Here is a 20,297-nt window from a genome sequence, read left to right as displayed (position 1 = left end):
TTCGCTCCTCACCTCTCGTGGTTGCACCCCTTGTGCGCGACGCCGTCAGAGAAGCTCCCCTGAGAGCAGGAGGAACACGAAGACTTCCTGAGAGTGGGGTGCCACATCGCTGCTCCCTGATCCATCAGATCCGGAGGAGTCGCTGCGTGCAAAGAGAGACACCCTCATTATCACTTAAAAGTGCCACGCCGCTTAGGCTTTTGAGAACAACTGGGTGATCTGAAACGCAGCTGTAAACACTTTGGCAGAAGCAGAATCGTGACCTGCCGAAAGCACTTCAAAGTAAAGTTTGCAGATGCTTGATTCCTGTTAGATCAAGGGGGAAAAACAAAGTTGTCCGGGATTAGCAAACAATTTGAAAGTGTGAAGACGTCCTATTGTACAAACCCAGTTACGAAAAAGCTGGGGCATCGTGTAAACTGTAAGCAAAAACAGAATCTCATAAACCAATTTCTTATTCACAATATAACATAGTAAACATATCAAATGTTAAAACTAAGAAATTGCACCAATTTTAAAAAAAAAAAGGGTAATTTTGAATTTTATGGCATCAACACGTCTAAAAAAAAAACAAGACAGGGTCAACAAAAGGTTGTAAAATTAAAGTGGTACAAATAAGAAACAGCTGGAGTATCAGATACGATGGACATCAGTCACCGCTCAGTTCAAAAACCTGCCTCTCTGATGGTATGGGGATGCATTAGTCCCTATGGCATGAACAGCTTACACATCTGGAACGGCACCAGGGAAGGTCTTGCATATTTCAACAAGACAATACTAAACAGCATAATGAGTGCATTACAGCAGAGTTTAAACATTTGATATGTTAATTATGTTCTATTGTGAAAAAAATATGGCTTTATAAAATTTTCAAATCATTGCATTCCGTTTTAATTTACGTTTTACACAATGTCTCGACTTTTGTAGATGCAAGATTATTAGGGAAAAGACAGATGAGCAGAGAAAGAGCTTTTCCCAGCTCAGCAGCCAGATTTGATCAATCACCCTATCAGCTGTTAAAAGGTTACTGCAGTCAGGAAGGTGTGACACGGTGTGGCTTTAATAACGCTGCACATCGATAAATGTTGCCAGAGGTGCATGTCAGACTGGGAGGATATTAGAAGTCGACGGGGGGGGGGGAGAAGCAAGGCAAGCTGACAGATGGACTGACGAGGCGATGTGTGACAGTGTTACAGCTGCTTCCTGTGAGTGAGGGCGATTCTTCCCGACAGCTGCAGGACCTCCTGGGTACAACCTGGGTCCCTGTTTGGGAGGTGGACTGTCCACTCAGTTCAAGGGAGAAAGAAGAGGTCAGATGGAGATGATGGATTACAGTCACTGTAACAAAGAATGAGCAACATTTTCATCAAAATGCACCTATCTGTTTCAGTTTGCTTTCGAGGAAGGAAACCCACCAAAGTCCGACTGGCTGTTGGGAAAAATGATGCGGAAGACATAGTCCGTGGCCTCGTCCTCTTCTTTGTCTGAGACTGAGTCAGAAGAGCCGGATCCTGGAGGTACCCTCTTCTTCAGTTTGGGAAACACCTTCCCCTGAAAATAAATGAAAGCCAGCAACAAAAATCTTCAGCTGATAGAGCCCACTTCAGACACCCCTGTGTACAGACGATGAGTGCCTGTATGAGTAATCTCATTAATGGAGTTTGAACACATGTGGCTGTTTATTATTATTTGATTTAGCTGACAAAAGCACCTATTCATGTGAGCAGACCTGCATTGTGTGTCTGTGCTGAGAGAGCATTAAACACAGACATCTGTATCACTAAACACAACGCAGCAACGAGGCAACGGATCTGTTTCCAAACCCCAACGTCTTTTTTATTGATTCCTCAATTAGATGAGTCTGATTTAATCTAAGTGATGTTTCCTGGAGGAATGCTGATTATGAGCTCGTATTGTGTTCTGGACTTGAAGCCGTACAGCGAGACAAAGGCGAGCTGACCTTTCCCCTCTGGGACCAGAGCGGAGGGTCCAGCTGACCGTGGGGGAGCAGGCCGTTCTCCAGGCAGGACAGGAACTGGAGCAAATGGCCTCCTCTGGGGAAGCGGAGTGGAGGTCTCTGGATGCCGTCCTGACTGACCAGCACCACCGTCCCCCCACTGTCCACTACAGGAGACACACAGAAAATGTTTAATCAGATTATATATATATCGACTACGTGTTGGAGAAATGTGTCCCACTGAAGAAAAAAAAGGTTCACAGTAGGGTAATAAAGTAAAGGTCTGTACCTTGTTGATGACAGTGCAAATAAACAATCTCCTCTAAAGGGATTGTCATGGCATAGTCCCAGTACACGCTGCAAAACAATAAATGAAACAAGTTGTCAGGTAAGTCTTTGTACTTCAAGTCTTGAGCTAACTGTGAGAAACAAATTTATTATCACCTGCTGCCAAAAGCCCAACATGCAAGCAGTAAAATAAATGCCTGCTTGAGCCCAAATATTAGAATAATTACTGGATGTAAATACATCTACAACAGAATAACTACCGGAGGCAACCCAATCCAAGATGGCCACCACAGCTAACTGACATTAGCACACACAAAAATGGCTGTAACTCAGTAATTTTTATAGATATTGAGCTAGAATTTGGTGTGGTAGTAGCTGAGAGTCATTCATCAAGCTGAGCTTACTTTCAAACACTGCCAGAAAAGGCTGTAGGTGATTTGCAGTCTTTCAAATAATGCTAGGCCTTTAATTAGATATGTTTAGAATGAGTAAAAATCTCAAGAGAGCTCAGTGGTACGCTAAATGAAAAAAGAGGTTACTAGCATGCTCCTAAACAGACAAGGTCTAATGTTTTAATCAATTATTTTGGTAAAAGAAACCCTGCACAGACGTGACAACATGACATGGTTTCTGCAGGTTGTGGAGCGATATCTGACAGTGTTGCAGTCCAGAAAACCATCTGCTGGCTGCTGGTGTGCTGAAAATAGGCCTCCTCAGATCAACAGCAGTTATTCAGCGCTCTGAGCCTCTGAGCGACAGACAAGCACACTGCATTATTCAGTAATACCAGGGTGCTACAAAAACAGCACAGCCAATCAGAACAAAAAAAAAAAGAAATCCAGCAGAGGCACTTTGCATGATATCTGTTCTTGATATGAGGAGGATTACAAATAAGAGCAAAAGCAGATGTTGTTGGCAGGTTTATTCTAATCATAATCTATTTTCTGGTGAATCATCACTGACCGCCGCTGAAAAATGAAGGCGGATGACAATGTTTTGACCTCGTCTGTGTGTGTGGTGAATTTTAATGAAACTCTTAGCAAGTAATCATTGGATGTACATCTACAACTGATTATCTTTTGGAGTCCCCCTAATTCAAAAAGGCCCCTATAGCAAACTGACCTTAAATATCACTAAATGTCTACAACTTTTACAGGTATTAACATAAAACATAAAAGAGTTAGTATTGAATGTATATTCAATTCAGGATGGCTGCCACAGTTAATCAGCATTAGGTAACACAAAAATCATTGAAATTCAGTAAATTTTACAGATTTTGAGCTAAAATGTGATAAGTCAGTAGCTGAGAGTCACCTTGTTATACTGCATGAGATCGAACCAAAATGTTTTTTAACCTTTTTTGAATTTACCATGGCCTGGATGACTGAGAATCTACACCAGCATATTCTCAACATAGGATGATCTTAGTCTAAAACTAAGGTGGCAGTTGATATACAGTCTATCAGGGAATGCTAGGCCTTTGATTTCGTACCTGCGCTCGTAGTCCAAGTCTCCAACAGAACCGTTCATGAGCTGGTTGGGTGTCCACTTCAGCGTCATGATGTCAGCAGTCTGATGCAGGGAGAGGTAACCTGGGATAGCCTCCATGTCATCCCTCTGAAACAGCCACCAGGACAGATGTTTAGAATAAAGACAACACATGAGGTACGTAAGTGAGGACGAACTGGAAGAAAAGGGAGCAGAACCTGAACAAAACAAACACCTAAAGCAATTGTTTTGGAAGTGACAAAGTGACAAAGTGTAATAATAAAAACACAATCTTAGAACAGGCTCCTGAAGCCTTTAATATGTGAATATATTAAATATATGATTTATTGCTTTAATACATTATGTCAGATTCTTTATGAGCTGTTATATTTTTAGGCGCTGAAGAGGGATCAGAGACTTACCGGCTGCACAAGCACGTTGTTCTTGCCAAAAAGTAGCGTCGCCCTGTTGTTCTGATGCAGAGACTCCACATATTCACGAGCTGACGGGGAAGGGGAAGGCCGCTCATCCATGCTGCTGCTGGAGTGTCGCTTCTGGATCTGCACGGACACGGACAACATCGAATCGGAGAGCGCGGCGATGACTAACTCATACTTGCTCATGTGCACCGGTGCAGCTGCACCCAAAGACCAGTGTTGTTTTTACCAAGAACAGCAGTAACACAACTAAAAAAAAAAGTACGGTGAACTGTAAGATGGGCTGAGGTGACCCGGTTCCCTGGTAACATAACAACTGAACGAGTGTGAAGGGCTCAGATACACTCTGTTCCTTCTCTTGTCACGCTCTGTGCTTCACTTAATGCATCCCGAAAGCGAATATCTGCCTGTGCGTGTGAGTTAATCTGCCAAAGTTAAAGGCAGAAAGAGCCTGAGATTTCATACTTACACACAGGGCAGGTCTCTTGGTGGGAGAATCCTGCCTGCAGATGCCACTGTGGATGCGATGTCTCTGAACCAGCTCGTCAGCGGACGGGTCTGTCCAGAAGTGATCGGCCGTTTTCATCTTTGTGTACTCCAGAGCACACGGTCCGACTGTCACAACGAAACTAACATAATCAGCTTCATATAATCATTAACATTAAGGAATGTGCTCTGAAACTACGAATTTTCAGAAATGTCATCCTTCGTGTGTGCGAAACCAGTAAGGCTTGCGCAGATTGAACAAATAACACAAAAACTGCTGTGAAAGAAATAATAGGATGCTATAACGGTCTGCTCTGCTTGTTTTCAGATCATAATAAACATAACACAAAAAGGAAGAAAACTGGTGTGTTCTTTGTTGTAACAATGCTTCTTGGCAATGAATCTTATACTGTTACAAATCATTTTTATTACCCCTTAATTGGTAATTAACAAGTTATTCATTTAACAGCAAGGGCCTCAGTAGCATGTGGAAGGACCATATACAACCACAACAGCCTTACACCTCCTCCTTGGCCACACACGGCTGTGGGATGGTGTCCCATTCTACAACCAGGATTTAGTCAGTGTGGTTGTGTTGGTCACTCTGTAACAAACAACAGGCCCAAGCTGATCCCACAGGTGTTCAGTGGGGTTGAGGTCCACCCTTCTGGAGGTAGTCTGTAATAAACCTTGTTCTGTGGGGGTGAGCATCGTCATTTAGGAGGACAGTGTTCGGTCTCAGGCTGTGGAGAGATGGGATTGCCAGTGGTTACTGTAAGCATCTGGGCTACCAGAAGCTCAAAACAAGAGTCGGCAGCAGAATTAGGTGTTTGGCATTGCCAGAAAGGTTTGGCAAGTTTTTCATGGGTGCAACCCATATATATTTAACTCTGCTGCTCGTCCCACAAATGCATTTTTCTAACAAATGTGGAACCGTTTAAACAGGTTTTCCAACAGTATAGGATTTATTGCCAAGACTCATTGTTAAAGCAAAGAAACAATCAACCAAAGACAACGTTCCTAACGTTTTCTGCTGTGTTTATAAAATTGGATCATTACAAACAACAGCAGATTTCTTACAGCGTCACATATTATTACCCAACAGTGATGCCAGAATAGGTCCATCCACAGGATCCATTAGGATAGCTTCTTTCTCGTAGTATTTACTGGAAGAAAAATATGAAAGGAGGGAATTTTGAGGAGGCATAAAAACCTTGTAGCACAGATGAAGAAAATGTTCTCTGTCCTCTAAACACACCTGCTGTTCTCCACCAGGTAGAGGACGATCTTATCCAGCACTTTCTCGAACAGAGCCGTCCTGATCCACAGGCTCTTGACTCCTGGCGGGTTGAGGCTGGGCAGCCGGGGCATCTTCCGAAGACCGTCCTGACTTTGCAAGCTTTGGCTTCGTCTGGGGAAGAGAGGAGACGTTAAACATTAATTTTTTAGAAGCTCCAAAAAAAGAGGTGGGGAAAAAAGCAGAGCAGAAACAACCCATCAGACAAGCGGCTGTTTGTTTTCATCATTTGGGGAATCAAACGGGCTTTGATGCCGATCTTTTTGAAGTCTAATGTGACGCGTTAGCGGGGGCTGTGATCTGTGCGACTCTCACTTCGTCTCCATGATCTGCTCCAGCTCCTGGGCCTTCCTGCAAAGCTCTTCGGCTGGGGGGAAGCTTTTCCCCACCTTCATGAAGAGCGCTGCTATCTTGTTGCTACGCAGAAATCCCGCCGCCCGCCGTTTCAGCCCGTGCAGAACACACGCCTCCACCGCAGCTGTGTGGACAGAAATCAAAGGTTGGAAACTCGACTCTTTGTTTGACGAACAAAAGGAAAAAAGGACTCAACAATCAACATGGGCAAACTACAGATCTGTGTACAATAAGTGAGTCCTCTCGCATGTTTCTGTGCTCAGAATAACCATTCTGCGACATCCTCGCGACTTTTGTTTTTGTTTTCTAACACCGAGGGCTACACATTGTCTAAATAAATGTCCAGGGTTACAGCTGTTCATTTTGTCGACACGTTCACTTAATCTCAGTAAACAGTCCTGGACTCGCCGGTTGATGACATGTTGACACACTTTCCTGGACTGAGACGTAGACCAGACACGCTGCTTCCTTTCCAGGCCTACGTGGCAGCGCCTGGTTGCCGTGTTGACATTTGAATTTTCTGTCAGGGCTAATCCTGTGGCTCTGTTCACATGGGGTCAGGAGGAAGGCTGGGGTTGCCATGGCAACCCCTGTTGATGGAGAGACGGAGCTCTGGGAGAGATGAGCGGGAGGGGGAACTCGTGACGATCGCGGTCTCTTTCTTTCAGCCGTCCTCACTCCGGTAAACCCAACTTCCCCCTTTCCTCGACTCTGTCGCTCTTTTCTTTCTGTTTCCTGACCGTCTCTTTCCTCACTCCCGCTCTTCCCGCACCGCTCGATTTTCGTCTCCCGTCATCACAGGAGCAAGAAGGTAAATGTCAGAACAAGGAGCCCCATTAAAATGTCTCAAATTATAGTTCATGCCTGTTGTTCTCATTGCCTTTTATAAGTGGCCTCAAATGACAGCAGTGCGTAAAAGAAAAATCCTAACCTTTTCTGCTTTTCTAAAACTTGTGTCTGCTAAAACAAGAAAAACTGTCAAAGTCACAAGTGGATAGAAATGCCAAAGATGTTTAGTAAAGTCCACAAATCTGCACGACACATATTGTGTTTTTTTTTTATTTGCATACAGAAATGTCAGTTTATTCACCTAAAATCCACAAAGGAAGTGGAACCCAAACCCAGCAGGCAAACATGTACATCACGGAGCAGTCCTACGTGGAGTCCCACCTGCTGAAAACAGCCAATGCAGAAATTTGTCTCTAATCATCCGGTATCTGTGGCAACCGAGGCTGTGAGAGTTTGCTGCCGGTGACACACAGCTGACCAACTCATCATTCAGATCAGGAACCAAAACAACAACAATGAGTCTTATTATAGAGACCCACGGGCAATCAGATGAAAACAAAACAGTTAATGAGAACATTTTTATCTAAAACAGAAGATGTGCATCTACACGATACAGAAAATATGAGTAAAAAATGCTTTACCTGTCAGCTTTTCATCATAATTCTGTGGAAGAGTGAAAACTTAGCAAACAAACTTTCTAAATCTCTGTTTGTTGGTTTTAGGAAGTAACCAGACGTGAGTGGAGGTGAGCTTTAGCTGCAGGACATCCCCAACACTTCCTTTAATCAGAATCTGTTCATTAGTTCCTAAGTGATCTTGCTAACAGACAGACAAACCAGCCAACACTACCCAACACAGAACCTCCTTGGAGGAGAACAATCTGTCAGACCTCAGAACATGTGTTGGATCTCAGTCTCAGCTACTACCACACCAAAGTTTAAGTAAATATATATAAAACTGACTGAGTTGTGGCCGTAGATGTGCATCATTGGATTTATTTCTGTGAGTTTCATTAAAGTTCATCCAGTTGCTCAGGAGATATTTTGGTAACAGATAAACACACTTGCATACAAAACATTATCGCTCGCCTTCACCTTTCGACGGCAGGTTTATAAAAAGAGGGAATAAAAGGAACATCTGGGATCTAATATCAGTCGACTACACTAAGGCGTAAGCTCCAGTCAAATACAAAACTGAGATTTTTCCCTTGCTTCTTGCTGTCGTTGCTTCTTTACTCAGCGGTTCTCTGAATGTCGACATTTCATTCAGACTCATCCCGGGCAGCTCGTAAAAGCAACCATGATGGTGGAGGTTAATGGCTCCCCAGTGAGCTAACTGAGCTCTTTTCCTCCTCTCACTCCGCTTTCTGACAAGCCTACTGCTGGAAAAAGTCCACAACGAGAGCTGTGACGAGGCTCACAGGAGGAGGAGGAGGAGGACGAGGAGGAGGAAGCTGGCTGACAACAAAGCGGAGGGAGGAGAGGGTCATTCTGAGATGCCAATGGGATGTATCATATTAGCAGAGGAAACACACGCCCCGATCCAACAAATGATCTCCACACCTAAGGCCAGGAAATCTGTTGACACGGCAACACGAAGGCACTGATGGAAACACACAAAGCGCATTAAACACTGACAGGAAGGAAGAAAAGGGACTTCCAGCAACACTGTAATAAAAACCAGCACTCTGTAAAGAAACATTTTCTTCGCCCTCTGAGAGGGAAATTAAACCACAAAAAGAGACGTGGGTTAAGCTGATTATTGGAAGGGAAGGGTGCTAAACATAATTTAAGCTGGATTTATAGGTTTTCGGGCGGTGCTGCAGATGCCTTACACACCATGAAACTCAATTAGACTAAACTTAGACACCAGAATGCAGCAAGCTTTTGTAATAGCACACAAGAGGACACGAAACTGAATGCATTCAATAAATTCATACCCTTTTTCTGTTTCTATTTCTGTAAAAATGATTATTTGTCTGTGTTTATTCATTTGGTTGTGGGTTGTTCCGACAACAATAAGTTCATTCCAGTGTTTCCTAAAGTCCTGAGAACCCTTCCTCACTCTTCATCAGGGATGGAAATATGCGTTTTTGCAGACAGTCATGCAGACGACGGACACGTTCTCCATACTCCCACTTGTGCATCTTGTTGCCCATTCTTACAGACGTACCATGACAGCGGCTCGTTTCTCTTTTGCCGTTTTCTCTCCGTGTTAACTTGAGTCAGTGTCAAAGTAAGAGTTCGCCACCGCTTTGTCTCATTTTGTTGCTCTTATTCCAAAGAAAGCCTCACCGTTTCATTTGAGCACAGTGTTTGTTTGCACACATGGCTTGAATCTAATAATAATAAGAATAAAAAAAATATATATCACTTTCCGTGCTAAAGTGAGAGTAGCTTTATTTTCACGCTGAAATCTAGAAATAAATGTGATTCCTGATTACAGCCTCGGTCTGATGAGTGGGACCGCCTGCATGTGGGCAGTGTGGTTTTCTGTGTGTTCACACTGGGATTTAACAGTTTGATTTGGAGACAGGAGCAATAACACTTAGTGAATTACTGAACTTGAAATGTGTTATTTTTTTTAAATTTAGAACCAGTTTATTCTAACAGCTCATTTATTATTTATTTTTTGTAGCAAATGCAGCAGAGAAGACTTTCTGGTTCACGTCTGTATTTTGGTAGTTTTACTCTTTTGGTTTGTCTAATAATGTCATGGTGTTGGGTTTTGTGTCGTTTTGTTTTTTGTTGCATGTATTCACAGATATTTAGTTATGGATTCTTTCCCCTGGACATTGTTTCCCTCAGCTTCTCTTTTACAGCAGATTCTCACACCTGTTCCTCATCCATTCATCTGCTTCTCATCCAGTTATCACCTCTCTGAGTGTAAGAAGACCCGTTTCTCAGGTTCTTTCTCAGATGCTGCTGTTGCTTCCAGATTCCTTGTTTCCTCCCCCAGTGTCCGGCTTTTTTTTTAGTTTGGTACAGTTTGTTTATGCATCCTGGTCTCTATGTGCTCCCGCCTGGTTTCTCTGTAGGTTTTCTTTGCTGCTTCGTCAGCCATTTGATTTAAAGTGGGTATTTTACTGAGCCGCCACTGTCGGGAGACTATTTGGGGGCTCAAAATGGTGAGAAAATATGAAACCATTTTTCAACGCAGCCTGAGTGGATTCTGAGCTTTTGCAACCAAGTGAACCAGCGAGCCTGTTTTGGCGTGCACCGCTTGTAAAACTGCAGTCTTGGCCGTGCACATTGTTTTTCGAGCCGACAACCACTCGTTTTGTACCCGTCTTGGCAGCCGCCCCCACGTTTATGATTAAATCTACTAAAGTGCACTTTTGAAATGAAGGTGGGCAGATTTGGACCAATTTTTTTTTTCTTCAAAAATTATTGCTTATGATCAGTGTGGTTTTCAAACCTGGACATTTGTGTCAGATGTTTTTCTATCAGAGGAGAACTCTGGTTCAGGTGTCAAAGGGCCGAGTCGAGCCCAAGGGAAAAGGTCTGTGATGATTCAGATCAAAAACTCCCGTTTCACTGTTATAATAGCTCTTTAAAATTCAATTCTTGGTGCAAAAGTGTATTTATTGTGGCGAAGCTATGTCATCTTTTGCATTTTCCTTTTAAATTTAACAGAAAGGCTTCTCAGAACTTCACTGATTCATAAATCAGAGTGAAGTGGTTCACTAAAAGAAAAAAAAAAGATGAAAATATACAGGTACAAAGACTGATGAGCAGGAAAAGCAAATCCAGAAAGCTTTGAAAGACCCTCAGAAAGCCTGACGAACTATTAAACAAGACCACTTAAGAAGATTACAAGAAAGTCTGGCTACCGGAAGCAAAGTATAAGCAAAAAAAAATTAAAAGGTTTGGCAAAGTAGTGTAGATAAACAAAAATATGTCAAAGATTAAAATTAATCAAGAACTTGACTTTGAATGCAATAACCAGTCCAAGAGTCAGAGGTAAGAAAGAGAAAACATTAAGACGTTTCGGCGTTACAGAAGTGTTCCAACTCGAAGGTCACAGACGAACACAAGCCGCACAGTTCTTTATTTTTGGATACTCACCACAAAAGGACACAATGTGGCTGCTGTCTTCGTGGACGAACTTCCTGGTGACGGCTTCCTCCATAATCTGCTTCACCTGTCAGTGACACAGTAGATGCTGGATGACTCATTCATTAGTATGCCACAAGTGGCACAAACAGTCTGCGAGGTGCTTGTTGGTGACGATTTGACTGAGTGGCAAACATACTCAGAGGATAATTAGGACAATTCGCGGGTCTAATGCACGACTGTTAGATAAAATAATAGGATACAGGAGAGAGGCCAGATTTAAAGAGTTAAGTGGAGAAAAAAAAAGAAAAAAACTGTCAGGAACAAGTTGGTTTGTGAGTCATCAGCTCTGATTCTGAGGACTTCTGGAGAATGGAGGTTCATTTGGCGTGGGGGTGAGGGGTAGACAATCACCCCCCTACCCCCCAACCCATTTCTGAGCAGTTTCAGGTTCTCATCGGGAACAACAGATCCTGTTGCGTCAAACCCTGATAACATCTGCTCCGAACTTTTTTTTTTTGACGTCAGATGATTACAAGGTAACTCTCATTAGTTTGATTTTGCAGTCACGACGACGTGTCCTTCTACCCGCCGACCTGAGACCTGCTGCACAGCAATAGTTGAGACAAGCAGTGAATCAATCCCTCTGGTGACTATGGAGACGTTCCCCTGTGTGGGCACCGTTATGTGAGCTGGAGGGGGAGAATAGCAGCCTTCAGACACAGCCACACAGATAGCTGTAATTTCCTGCCGAAATGAGTCTGTCCACAATGAACATATTACGCTGCCAAGTTCATCATCTGCACACACAAACACCCTCTCTAACACACACACACTCACGTTGGCCACACAGATGGCTGTCCTCGTGAGGATGTCCACAGACAAAATAGGCTCCCTTTAGCTCCATCATCCACACACATTTCAAAACCTAATGTTGAAGTTTAAACTTTATTTTGCAATTGTTGAGTCATAAAATCAAATTGTAATTTTGCAAACAGCCAGACAAAAATACAAAGATTAATCACTCCCGTGGTCCAAAACATCATTATATCTAAGTTTTAGATGAAGATCATCTCATGTTGTGAAATGTTGGACTTAGAGCCTTGAAAACAACGTCATGCGAAGTCTCAAGCAGTAATGCGAGATCTCACACGATCTGTTAGCCGTGTTTGTGTTTGCTAAGGCCTATTAGCTGCGGCGGCCATCTTGAATCAGCTTGGCACCAAAAGCTAATCAAGTGTAGATGAGCGTCCAACGTTTACTTTCTGAGAGTTTCATGAATGTTTTGTGCCCTGGTGGGTGAGACATTTTGCTAAACGTAGCCTCACTCTGGGCTGTGACTGTCGGAGAATAGCTGGTGACTCAAACTTCACTCAGCGTTGTGAGAAAACCCCCCACAAATTTTCCGTTGCAGTCTGCGTTTTTGCGACCAAGTAACCAGCAGCCAGTTTTTGAAAATGAACTTACTTTTGTGTGCGCGGCTTATAAATCCGTACGCTCCCACCCTGGCAGCTGCCCCCTGATTACAATTTAATCTGCTGAAATACACTTTTGAAATAAAGATCTGAACCAGCTTTTTAAAGAATCCTTACTTCTCATCTGTGTGGTTTTCAGACCTGGACATGTTTTCCTGTTTGCAGGTGTCAAAATACAGCTCTTGAACTTGTGAGGTGAGCTTGAGACACCCGCAGGAACTCTGCGACTGTTTTGGAGAGAATATTTGTTGCACAAATTGTTTCAACCTGTTCAAAATTCAAGCGGCGGAGCTGTGAGGCCAATGAGATACAACCTTTAAACGCACACACCCAAACATTATTGCCTGTCTTTTGGCAGTGGGAGATAAATATCCTCTCTGCTACAGTATTTGTTTCCCTGCTCTGTATATATCTATACTTATTATTTCTAATCTTCACACTGAAATATCCTTTGGGCAGAAAATCTTATAAATCTTTAGGGTTTTTTTTTTCTGTGAGGCAGCTTGGTTTTCATAAAGTAGCTTATTGCCTACCAATGTTTGTTTTTATGGCTTTACAGCTGCGATCATAAAGTTCCGGCCCAACATTTAACTTTTGAAGATACTGCATTTGTGCCAGCTGAGCGACCTAAATCGTTCACACTTTTAGCTTTAAAAGCGCACAGGATGTCGGGTAGGTGGAAGCTCGGGGTGTAATTAAGCTGCTGCCAAGGCTGATGTGATCTGCAGGTGCTGAAGGAGAAGCAAGCGGCGAACATTTGGAGACAACAACAGCCAACGACCCAGCAATTGCCTGACAAAAGCCGTAACCTCGTAAATCTGTCACGTTATCTCAGTCAGGAAATGTCCTCAGTGATGCGTTCAGAAATTAACTTCAGCAGAACTGAATCAGGAGCACAACGTAAAGATATGACAGCACCAGCTGGTTCGTAGCAGATACTACAGTGCTAGCTTTCTCTTAACTCACAGTATATATCCTCTCCTAAGAAACACTCTTATATAAAGGTACAAATACTCATATGTTGTGGTACTGACTTTGAGAAATATCTGCCTACTAAACACGGTCTGATCATCATTCTGCCTAATCTTTAGTTCAAGACACTTCCAAAACAAATGTGCTCAAATCTTTGCCACTTCTAATTATTTAAATATTAAAAAAACACAATCACCAATGAGAGAGTAGTCATTACACACACACACAAATAAATTAGTGCCATTGTTCTTTTCAGCCAAAATAGAAATGATTCATGCTGCCAACACAGCAGAGACAGCAGCAGCCTGATGAGACGCTCTGGAGCTCGACTCATGAATAAACTTATAGCTAAAAAACCCCAACAAAAACAAACTAAAGCATTCACACGAACGTATGAAGCTCATGGGGGCTTATTTCCCCTCCTTTTTTATTTCTTCCTGAGTGTACCTGACATACAGAAACTTGATTGATTTGCTCACTTGTGTTCTCTCATCTTGCTCTCGTCTCGGCTGATCAGCCCTCAGAGGAGCAAGTCTGCTAAAGTGTCTGAGCATAGGCAACCTGCAGGTTTCTATGGAGATGTCACGAGCCTCATAGTGGAAAGCCTTCTGCCAAAGCGATGCATGAAAAACATTAATTTATCTCTCTCATAAACAAGAATGACTGCAGCTCCCTGACTACAGTCGCTAATAACATCGAGAAGTACAGTGGCGCCGGTGCATCTCAGTGGGTTCATTCAGCTTCAGCAAAGCACAAATCCAGCCTGAGGTGATCATTTAAAGCAGCTAGGAGGTGACAAACATACATTTTCACCTAAACAAACCGTTAAAATGACACGTGCGTAGAACTGGCAGTCATTAAACACCTCCATTGCAGCACAAATCTGCACTAATCACTGCAGCTTGAAGGAAGCAGCCTTGCTGATAAAAGATCTACTGAGCAATCCAATTAAGTCCTGCAACAGAAGAGTCAGGGAAAAAGAAGCGGAGAGAAAGCTTCATACGCTAACATCCACCCTTCATTACTCATCCTTTTCCGAGGCCATGGAGGAACGAACAGAGCCATAAATGAAGAGCTAAACTGTGACAGTTATTTAGGCTCATCTGTACATGAAAATTAAGCTGAAAAAGTTCCATTTCATCACCACTTCATGGTTTTATTATACATCTTGAACTGAACTTTAAATCCTTCACAGCAGCTTAGTAGAATTTCCACTGTTTATAAATGTGGTCAATCATTGCTCTGGGCGTTGAACACACAAAAACATGGGATTTGGTTTGATTAAAAGGGATGGAGGTGCATTTCACCCCTCTCAGCAAAGCTGTGTAATCCTATTTTATCTAGTCCAAAACCTTTTGATGAATATATTCACCCTCAGGTCAAAAACAGCCTGAGAGTAATCGTCTCCACCAGTGTGCACGACGACGGTAATATCTATTTCCCTGAGCTCGTTTCTGTAGAAGGAATTAATCTAACCCGCATTGGTGTTGTCTACCATCAGTACATCTCCAGAAACAGGAAAAGCCACCATCAAGCTTTAAACAAAGAATGAACGGGAGCTGGCTTTTAAAATATGAAACAGGAAAGCAAACTGCGCCGCTCTCTTGCTCCCGCTCCTTAAGCAAACACAGGTGTGTGTGAATGTGTGATTTCTAAATGGACGACAGACAGGAGGAAGATCAGAGCGCGACACGGTGACACGGACAGACAGAGAGGGGCTCTGAATTAAAGCCAAGGCAAATACGAGTTCCTATTCAAACCAATTTTGTGCCAGAGGGTAATTTCTGCTGCGGCAGGCGCACTCAGCTCTCTGGATAATGGCCCACATCCAGGTACGTCTGAGCAGACCGATGGCATAAAACCAGCTGGATGGGGAGGGAGCGTAAACACACAGCATACAGACACCATATGGTCCAACCCACACCGAGCAATGATCCTCAAACTGATGAAAAAATGGAAGGAAATTTACATCTATGCATAGGAGTACAAATAAACAAGCATAACAACTAAAAACTTATATTGTTGATTTTATTTACGTCTTTGAAAGGCCCAGCAGGTAGAGTTAGTAATGGAATGATACAAATAGGATCAACAGCTTGTTCAAAATATTAATAAAGAAATATAAAAGTATGCTTTCCTGTGGAAAGGTGAACTCGTCCTGGACCTCAGAAGCAGGTACTACCACTTGTTGACCACTCTTAACTTGAATGTTACAAACCCTTCCACATGTGATGACTTGTGAACTGATTCTCGCTCTCCCTGCAACAACCTTACAGTCCAACATCTCCCTCAGGTTTATCTCTTCTACACAGAATGGAGTCTACCTGCGTCCTCCTGCCTCCACTCTTATAGGTCATCCTGTGTTCCTCCCTCTTTTGGAAATAGGTGTTGACTACAGCCATTTCCATCCTCTTGGCAAAACCCACCACCATCTGTCCTTCCTGGTTCCTTTCCTTGACACCAAACCTGCCCATCACTTCCTCATCTCCTCTGTTTCCTTCACCAACATGTCCATTCTTCTACATCACATCCAACCTGTGGAGCAGAACCACTGACAACATTCAGCACCAGACCTTTGACTTCTACCTTCAGACGCATCACCCTATCTGACACTCTTTGTACCTCGACTACATTTCTTGCTAACTCCTCCTTCAGGACCACCCCTCCTCCGTTTCTCTTCCTATCCACACCATGGTAAAACAGCTTGAACCCTGCCCCAATGCTGCCCTTCCACTTGGTCTCTTTCACACATAAACATCTAAAACATCTACCTTCTTACCCTACACTCCTTTCCTCTTCTCCCTTTGTCTCCTGGGACGTTTCCCTCCTCGTGGTCTTCAACTAACGGCGGCATGATTTCCGCCGGCACCCTGTTTGTCAACAGCACCAATGGTGGTTGTTGTTAAGCCGAGTCTCCACTGACCCTGTATGCTGTCGCTCAGATGAGCTCGCATGTTAGTTCTGGCCAAACTGTTTTACGCCGGATGCTCTTCCTGACACAACCCTCACCATTTACCCGAGCTTGGGACCGACACAAGAGGTACACTGGCCTGTGCTCCCTAGTGGCTGGTTTATACAATGGCTGCATATACTGTTTTTTAATATAATTCTTTAGCTTGATTACTGTGGATTTTTGCCATCTGAGATCAAAGAGAGACCCCCACCCCCAATTAGGAGCATCCACAGACCCACCCAGTCTGCACTAGATTTCTAGTCCAACAGAACCATTGTGTAAAAACAATGAGCGAACCTCAGAACGAAGTTTTAATTGTGGGCAGCGCCTGGTATCCACAGATAAGACTGCAAACAGGATGCAAAGGAAGAGGAATTAGACCAAAGCCTTATTATTTTCATTTTACCAGTGATTACTGTGGTTTTGTTCACCAGAAACAAAGTGCAGTAATTGCTGAAGCAATCTGAAATTCAGGTTCGCAAGAGAGGGAAGAAAATGTGTTCTGGATTTATCAAACTGGGGAAAGTCAATAAGTACCAATCTGCCCAAATAAAGCAGCTAATTCTCCTCTTCTTGACTTTAGGCTTTACTGTCTGAGACCTTAGATTAGCTCGGTCTGCCGGTGTTTATTGGAGAGGTTGTGGGTGAGCAAACTGGGTTTTTTTTTCTGATGGGAAACAAACAAATCTCAACAGTAAACACACCTGAAAGCCACTGAAAACACAACGGAGCAATACCTGACTTTATAAATAATACAAGCTTATGTTTTTGTGTCAGTGTTAGTTCGTCAATAATCTCATTTAATCTCATTTCAATTCATCTTGAGCATTACAGCTAACTAATTACTGAGTCTCAGCGCTATCAACACCACAAAAATACCATTTTAAATTAAAATAGCTAATTAAGACTAGATATTATTATATATTAGAAGGTTCATAAATTCAGATTTAAGGGCTAACATTCAAAATTAAAACGAACTCAAACAACAAACACTGTTTTTTTTAAATGTTACGATTCATGAGCTAACTTTAGCATTAATTAAGCTTCAGAAGAAGCTGCTGACAGAGCTAATTTACTTAAAAAGTAGGATTTAAAATCTGACATTTGATTTTAAAACTGGTAAAAGTGACTGAAAATATTTCTAGAAGGAAGTATTATGTAAAAAAACATGAGAACCAAAGATTAAAAAAACTCAAAAAATGCCCAGATTTATCTTGAAAATATTATGCTAACTGAGCTAGCCTGAAAGACAGTTAGCTTCAGGGCATTAGCTTAACAGGAGAATCATTTTATTACCAATATGTTTCTTCAGTGAATCTTATTTTGTAATTAACTTTAATCTGTAGTTTTGATCATCTTAAGAAGAAGTTTTTAAAAAGTTTATTCTGTTCTAAACATTCAGCTCTTTTCGTGGTTCCAACACTCGAGTCGCGCTGAACGGGTTCAGGAAAAATAATAATAACAATAAAAATTGAAGTGAGCCCGAGTTAATGAACTAACCTTCCTCCAAATGGATGCATCTCAGCATCAGTCCTATTTCATATCAAGTAAAATCACGACAGGATTGAAGCAATAGTTCTAAACACCCAACGACACACGAGATGTTCCCGTGGAAACAATCAAACCTGAGAGTTCAGTATTTTTATTTTCTGCTACAACCGGATTTAAAACCATCAGCAGAGACCTGATGGGACGAGCTTCATGATCAGCTGCGACCATCAGCGTCCCATAAGGAAACCCAGTCAGGGTTTAAAATGTCAGGACTGACTAATTCATCATTCGAGAGATCTGCTTCACTCCCGAGTTACTGGAGAAACCCAGATGATCGAATCAGCCGGAGCTGCTTTCAGATTAACGTCCACTCGCCGCAAGACAACTCATCGATTATGTCCTGAGAGGCCTCTCATACACTGCAGGCAACACACACACACACACACACACACACACACACTGTTTGAGTCCAAATGAAACATCCAAATGGTTTGGCACAAGGCTGACCACCACAAACAATCTGGTTCCTTCATGCAGCTTCTTCACCTGACTGATCCCTGAGCTGCAGCTCTCAGAATGAGAACAACAACCAACCTGGATTTTATTCCAAGTATCATGGAGTTATTATCTATTTGTTATTGTTTTCAACAGACTGCTCCAGAGGAAGGCTTCTTCCTCCTCCTCCTCCTCCTCCTCCTCCTCAGCAGCAGGGAGTGCAGCTACAGGAGTCCACAGCTGAGAAGTGAACTACACGACCTTAAACAGAGCAAAGTGTTTGTTTTTCCGCCGGGATATGATGTGAAAACACCCACCTCCTTCTTGACGGTGCGCAGCAGCTTCTGACGGGTCTCTGCTTCTGAAACACACAACATGTTTGTTTTACTCTCTGAAACCACCCGGCCGCGTCCGTCAGCTGAACAAAAACAAATATGTAGTTCTTTTGTTTTGTTTTGTTTTTATGAAAAGAGAATGAGTTGTGGTCCTGTTCTCCCACCTGCCATGATTGTTGCCATGGATCCTGCCTCCTGTCCTCCCAGAGTCTGAGTGCTGCTCCGCGCAGTGAGATGAAGATGAGGAGGACTCCTCCTCTGCTGAACACACGCCTCTTAAAGACACACCGAGCTGCCGGAGGAGCGGCTTCATCACCGAGGCTCAGCCGGAGGAGCCGTGGAGGCTGCCGGGAGGCTAACACCGAGCTGAGAGGAGAACAGCTGGGGCGAAGAGATGAAAGAGCTAAAGGCTAGCTGACAGTAGCGAAAAACAGAAATAAATAAATGAGCAAAAATTACATAAAAGCTAAAGGTAGCTGTGACTAGCTGAAAGTAGCGAAAAACATAAATAAATAAATAAATAAATAAATAAGCAAAAATTACCTAAAAACTAAAGGTCGTTGAAGGCTAGCTGAAAGTAGCACGAAGCTAGCTAAAAGCTTTAAGATGTAAAAAGTTAGCTAAAATAGCAAAAGGCTAGCTAAAAGCAAAAAAGAAAAAAGAAAAAGAAAACAGCAATAACTACTTAGAAGCTAAAGGTAGCAAAAGTCTTGCCAAAAGTTATAAGATGTAAAAAGTTAGCTAAAAGCCACAAGTAGCAAAAGGCTAGCTAAAAGAAGCAAAATGCTGGCTAAAGAAGAAGCAAAAACTGCCTAAAGCCATAGGATGCAAAAAGCTAGTTAAATGCTAAAAGTAGCAAAAAGCTAGTTAGCTATAAGATGCAAAAAGCCACTTTAAAGTAGCAAAAGGCTAGCTAAAAGCAAAAAAAAAGAAAGGAAGAAAAAAAGAAGCAAAACCTATCTAAAAGCTAAAACTAGCAAAGGGCTAGCCAAAAGCTATAGGATGCAAATAGCTAGTTAAATGCAGCAGAAAGCTAGCTGAAAACTAAAAGTAGCAACAGGCTAGCTAACTGCTAACTGCAGTCTGCATAGCTGCTCAGCTTTTAGTGAGGTGCCTTTAAAATGTCTCATTTATATAATGCAATCAGCTGAAACTCCACTAATGATGTTTCTCAGAATCAGTGAAGATTAATAAGATAAGACATGACTTTATCATATATTAATCTGTAGCCTAATAACTGATATTATAGCAGGGGACAAGTCAGAGCACACGGTGTGAAAGTATTTTAAAGGGATGTAAAGTTGAGTTTTGTGCTCTTTAAAAACAAGAAAAGGTTTTATGTTGGCGCCCTCTGGTGGTCAATGTATAGAATGACATGCATGACAGGATTTCCTCACAGGGAGAGAGTCTAAAGATTTGAGAAGA

General features: G+C 42.5%; 1 protein-coding gene across 7 annotated transcripts in view; it reads right to left on the bottom strand.

Annotated features, from left to right (window-relative positions):
• sgsm1a (small G protein signaling modulator 1a) overlaps positions 1–19,346 on the bottom strand; it is a 29,347-nt gene extending 10,001 nt beyond the window's left edge. For 2 of the 7 annotated variants that reach the window (XM_025005445.2, XM_037976444.1), the window contains exons 1-14: positions 19,037–19,345; positions 18,855–18,898; positions 11,164–11,239; positions 6,269–6,431; positions 5,915–6,067; positions 5,755–5,822; positions 4,640–4,785; positions 4,156–4,293; positions 3,738–3,862; positions 2,247–2,314; positions 1,961–2,124; positions 1,416–1,551; positions 1,195–1,338; positions 13–142 (exon numbers count right to left, since the gene is read on the bottom strand). In XM_025005445.2, coding sequence (XP_024861213.1) covers positions 13–142; positions 1,195–1,338; positions 1,416–1,551; positions 1,961–2,124; positions 2,247–2,314; positions 3,738–3,862; positions 4,156–4,293; positions 4,640–4,785; positions 5,755–5,822; positions 5,915–6,067; positions 6,269–6,431; positions 11,164–11,239; positions 18,855–18,898; positions 19,037–19,055 — 1,574 coding nt within the window. In that variant the 5' untranslated portion in view covers positions 19,056–19,345. Of the gene's footprint in view, positions 1–12; positions 143–1,194; positions 1,339–1,415; positions 1,552–1,960; positions 2,125–2,246; positions 2,315–3,737; positions 3,863–4,155; positions 4,294–4,639; positions 4,786–5,754; positions 5,823–5,914; positions 6,068–6,268; positions 6,432–11,163; positions 11,240–18,854; positions 18,899–19,036 lie in introns of all 7 variants that reach the window. The other 5 variants (XM_037976438.1, XM_025005446.2, XM_025005448.2 and 2 more) reach the window with 5 other exon arrangements.
• Between the last annotated feature and the right edge of the window lie 951 nt (positions 19,347–20,297).

The sequence above is a fragment of the Kryptolebias marmoratus genome, linkage group LG1 (genome assembly GCF_001649575.2).
Source record: "Kryptolebias marmoratus isolate JLee-2015 linkage group LG1, ASM164957v2, whole genome shotgun sequence".
NCBI classification, from domain to species: Eukaryota; Metazoa; Chordata; class Actinopteri; order Cyprinodontiformes; family Rivulidae; genus Kryptolebias; species Kryptolebias marmoratus.
Note: the sequence above shows the minus strand (reverse complement) of the source record. Positions and strands in the feature narration are given on the sequence as shown.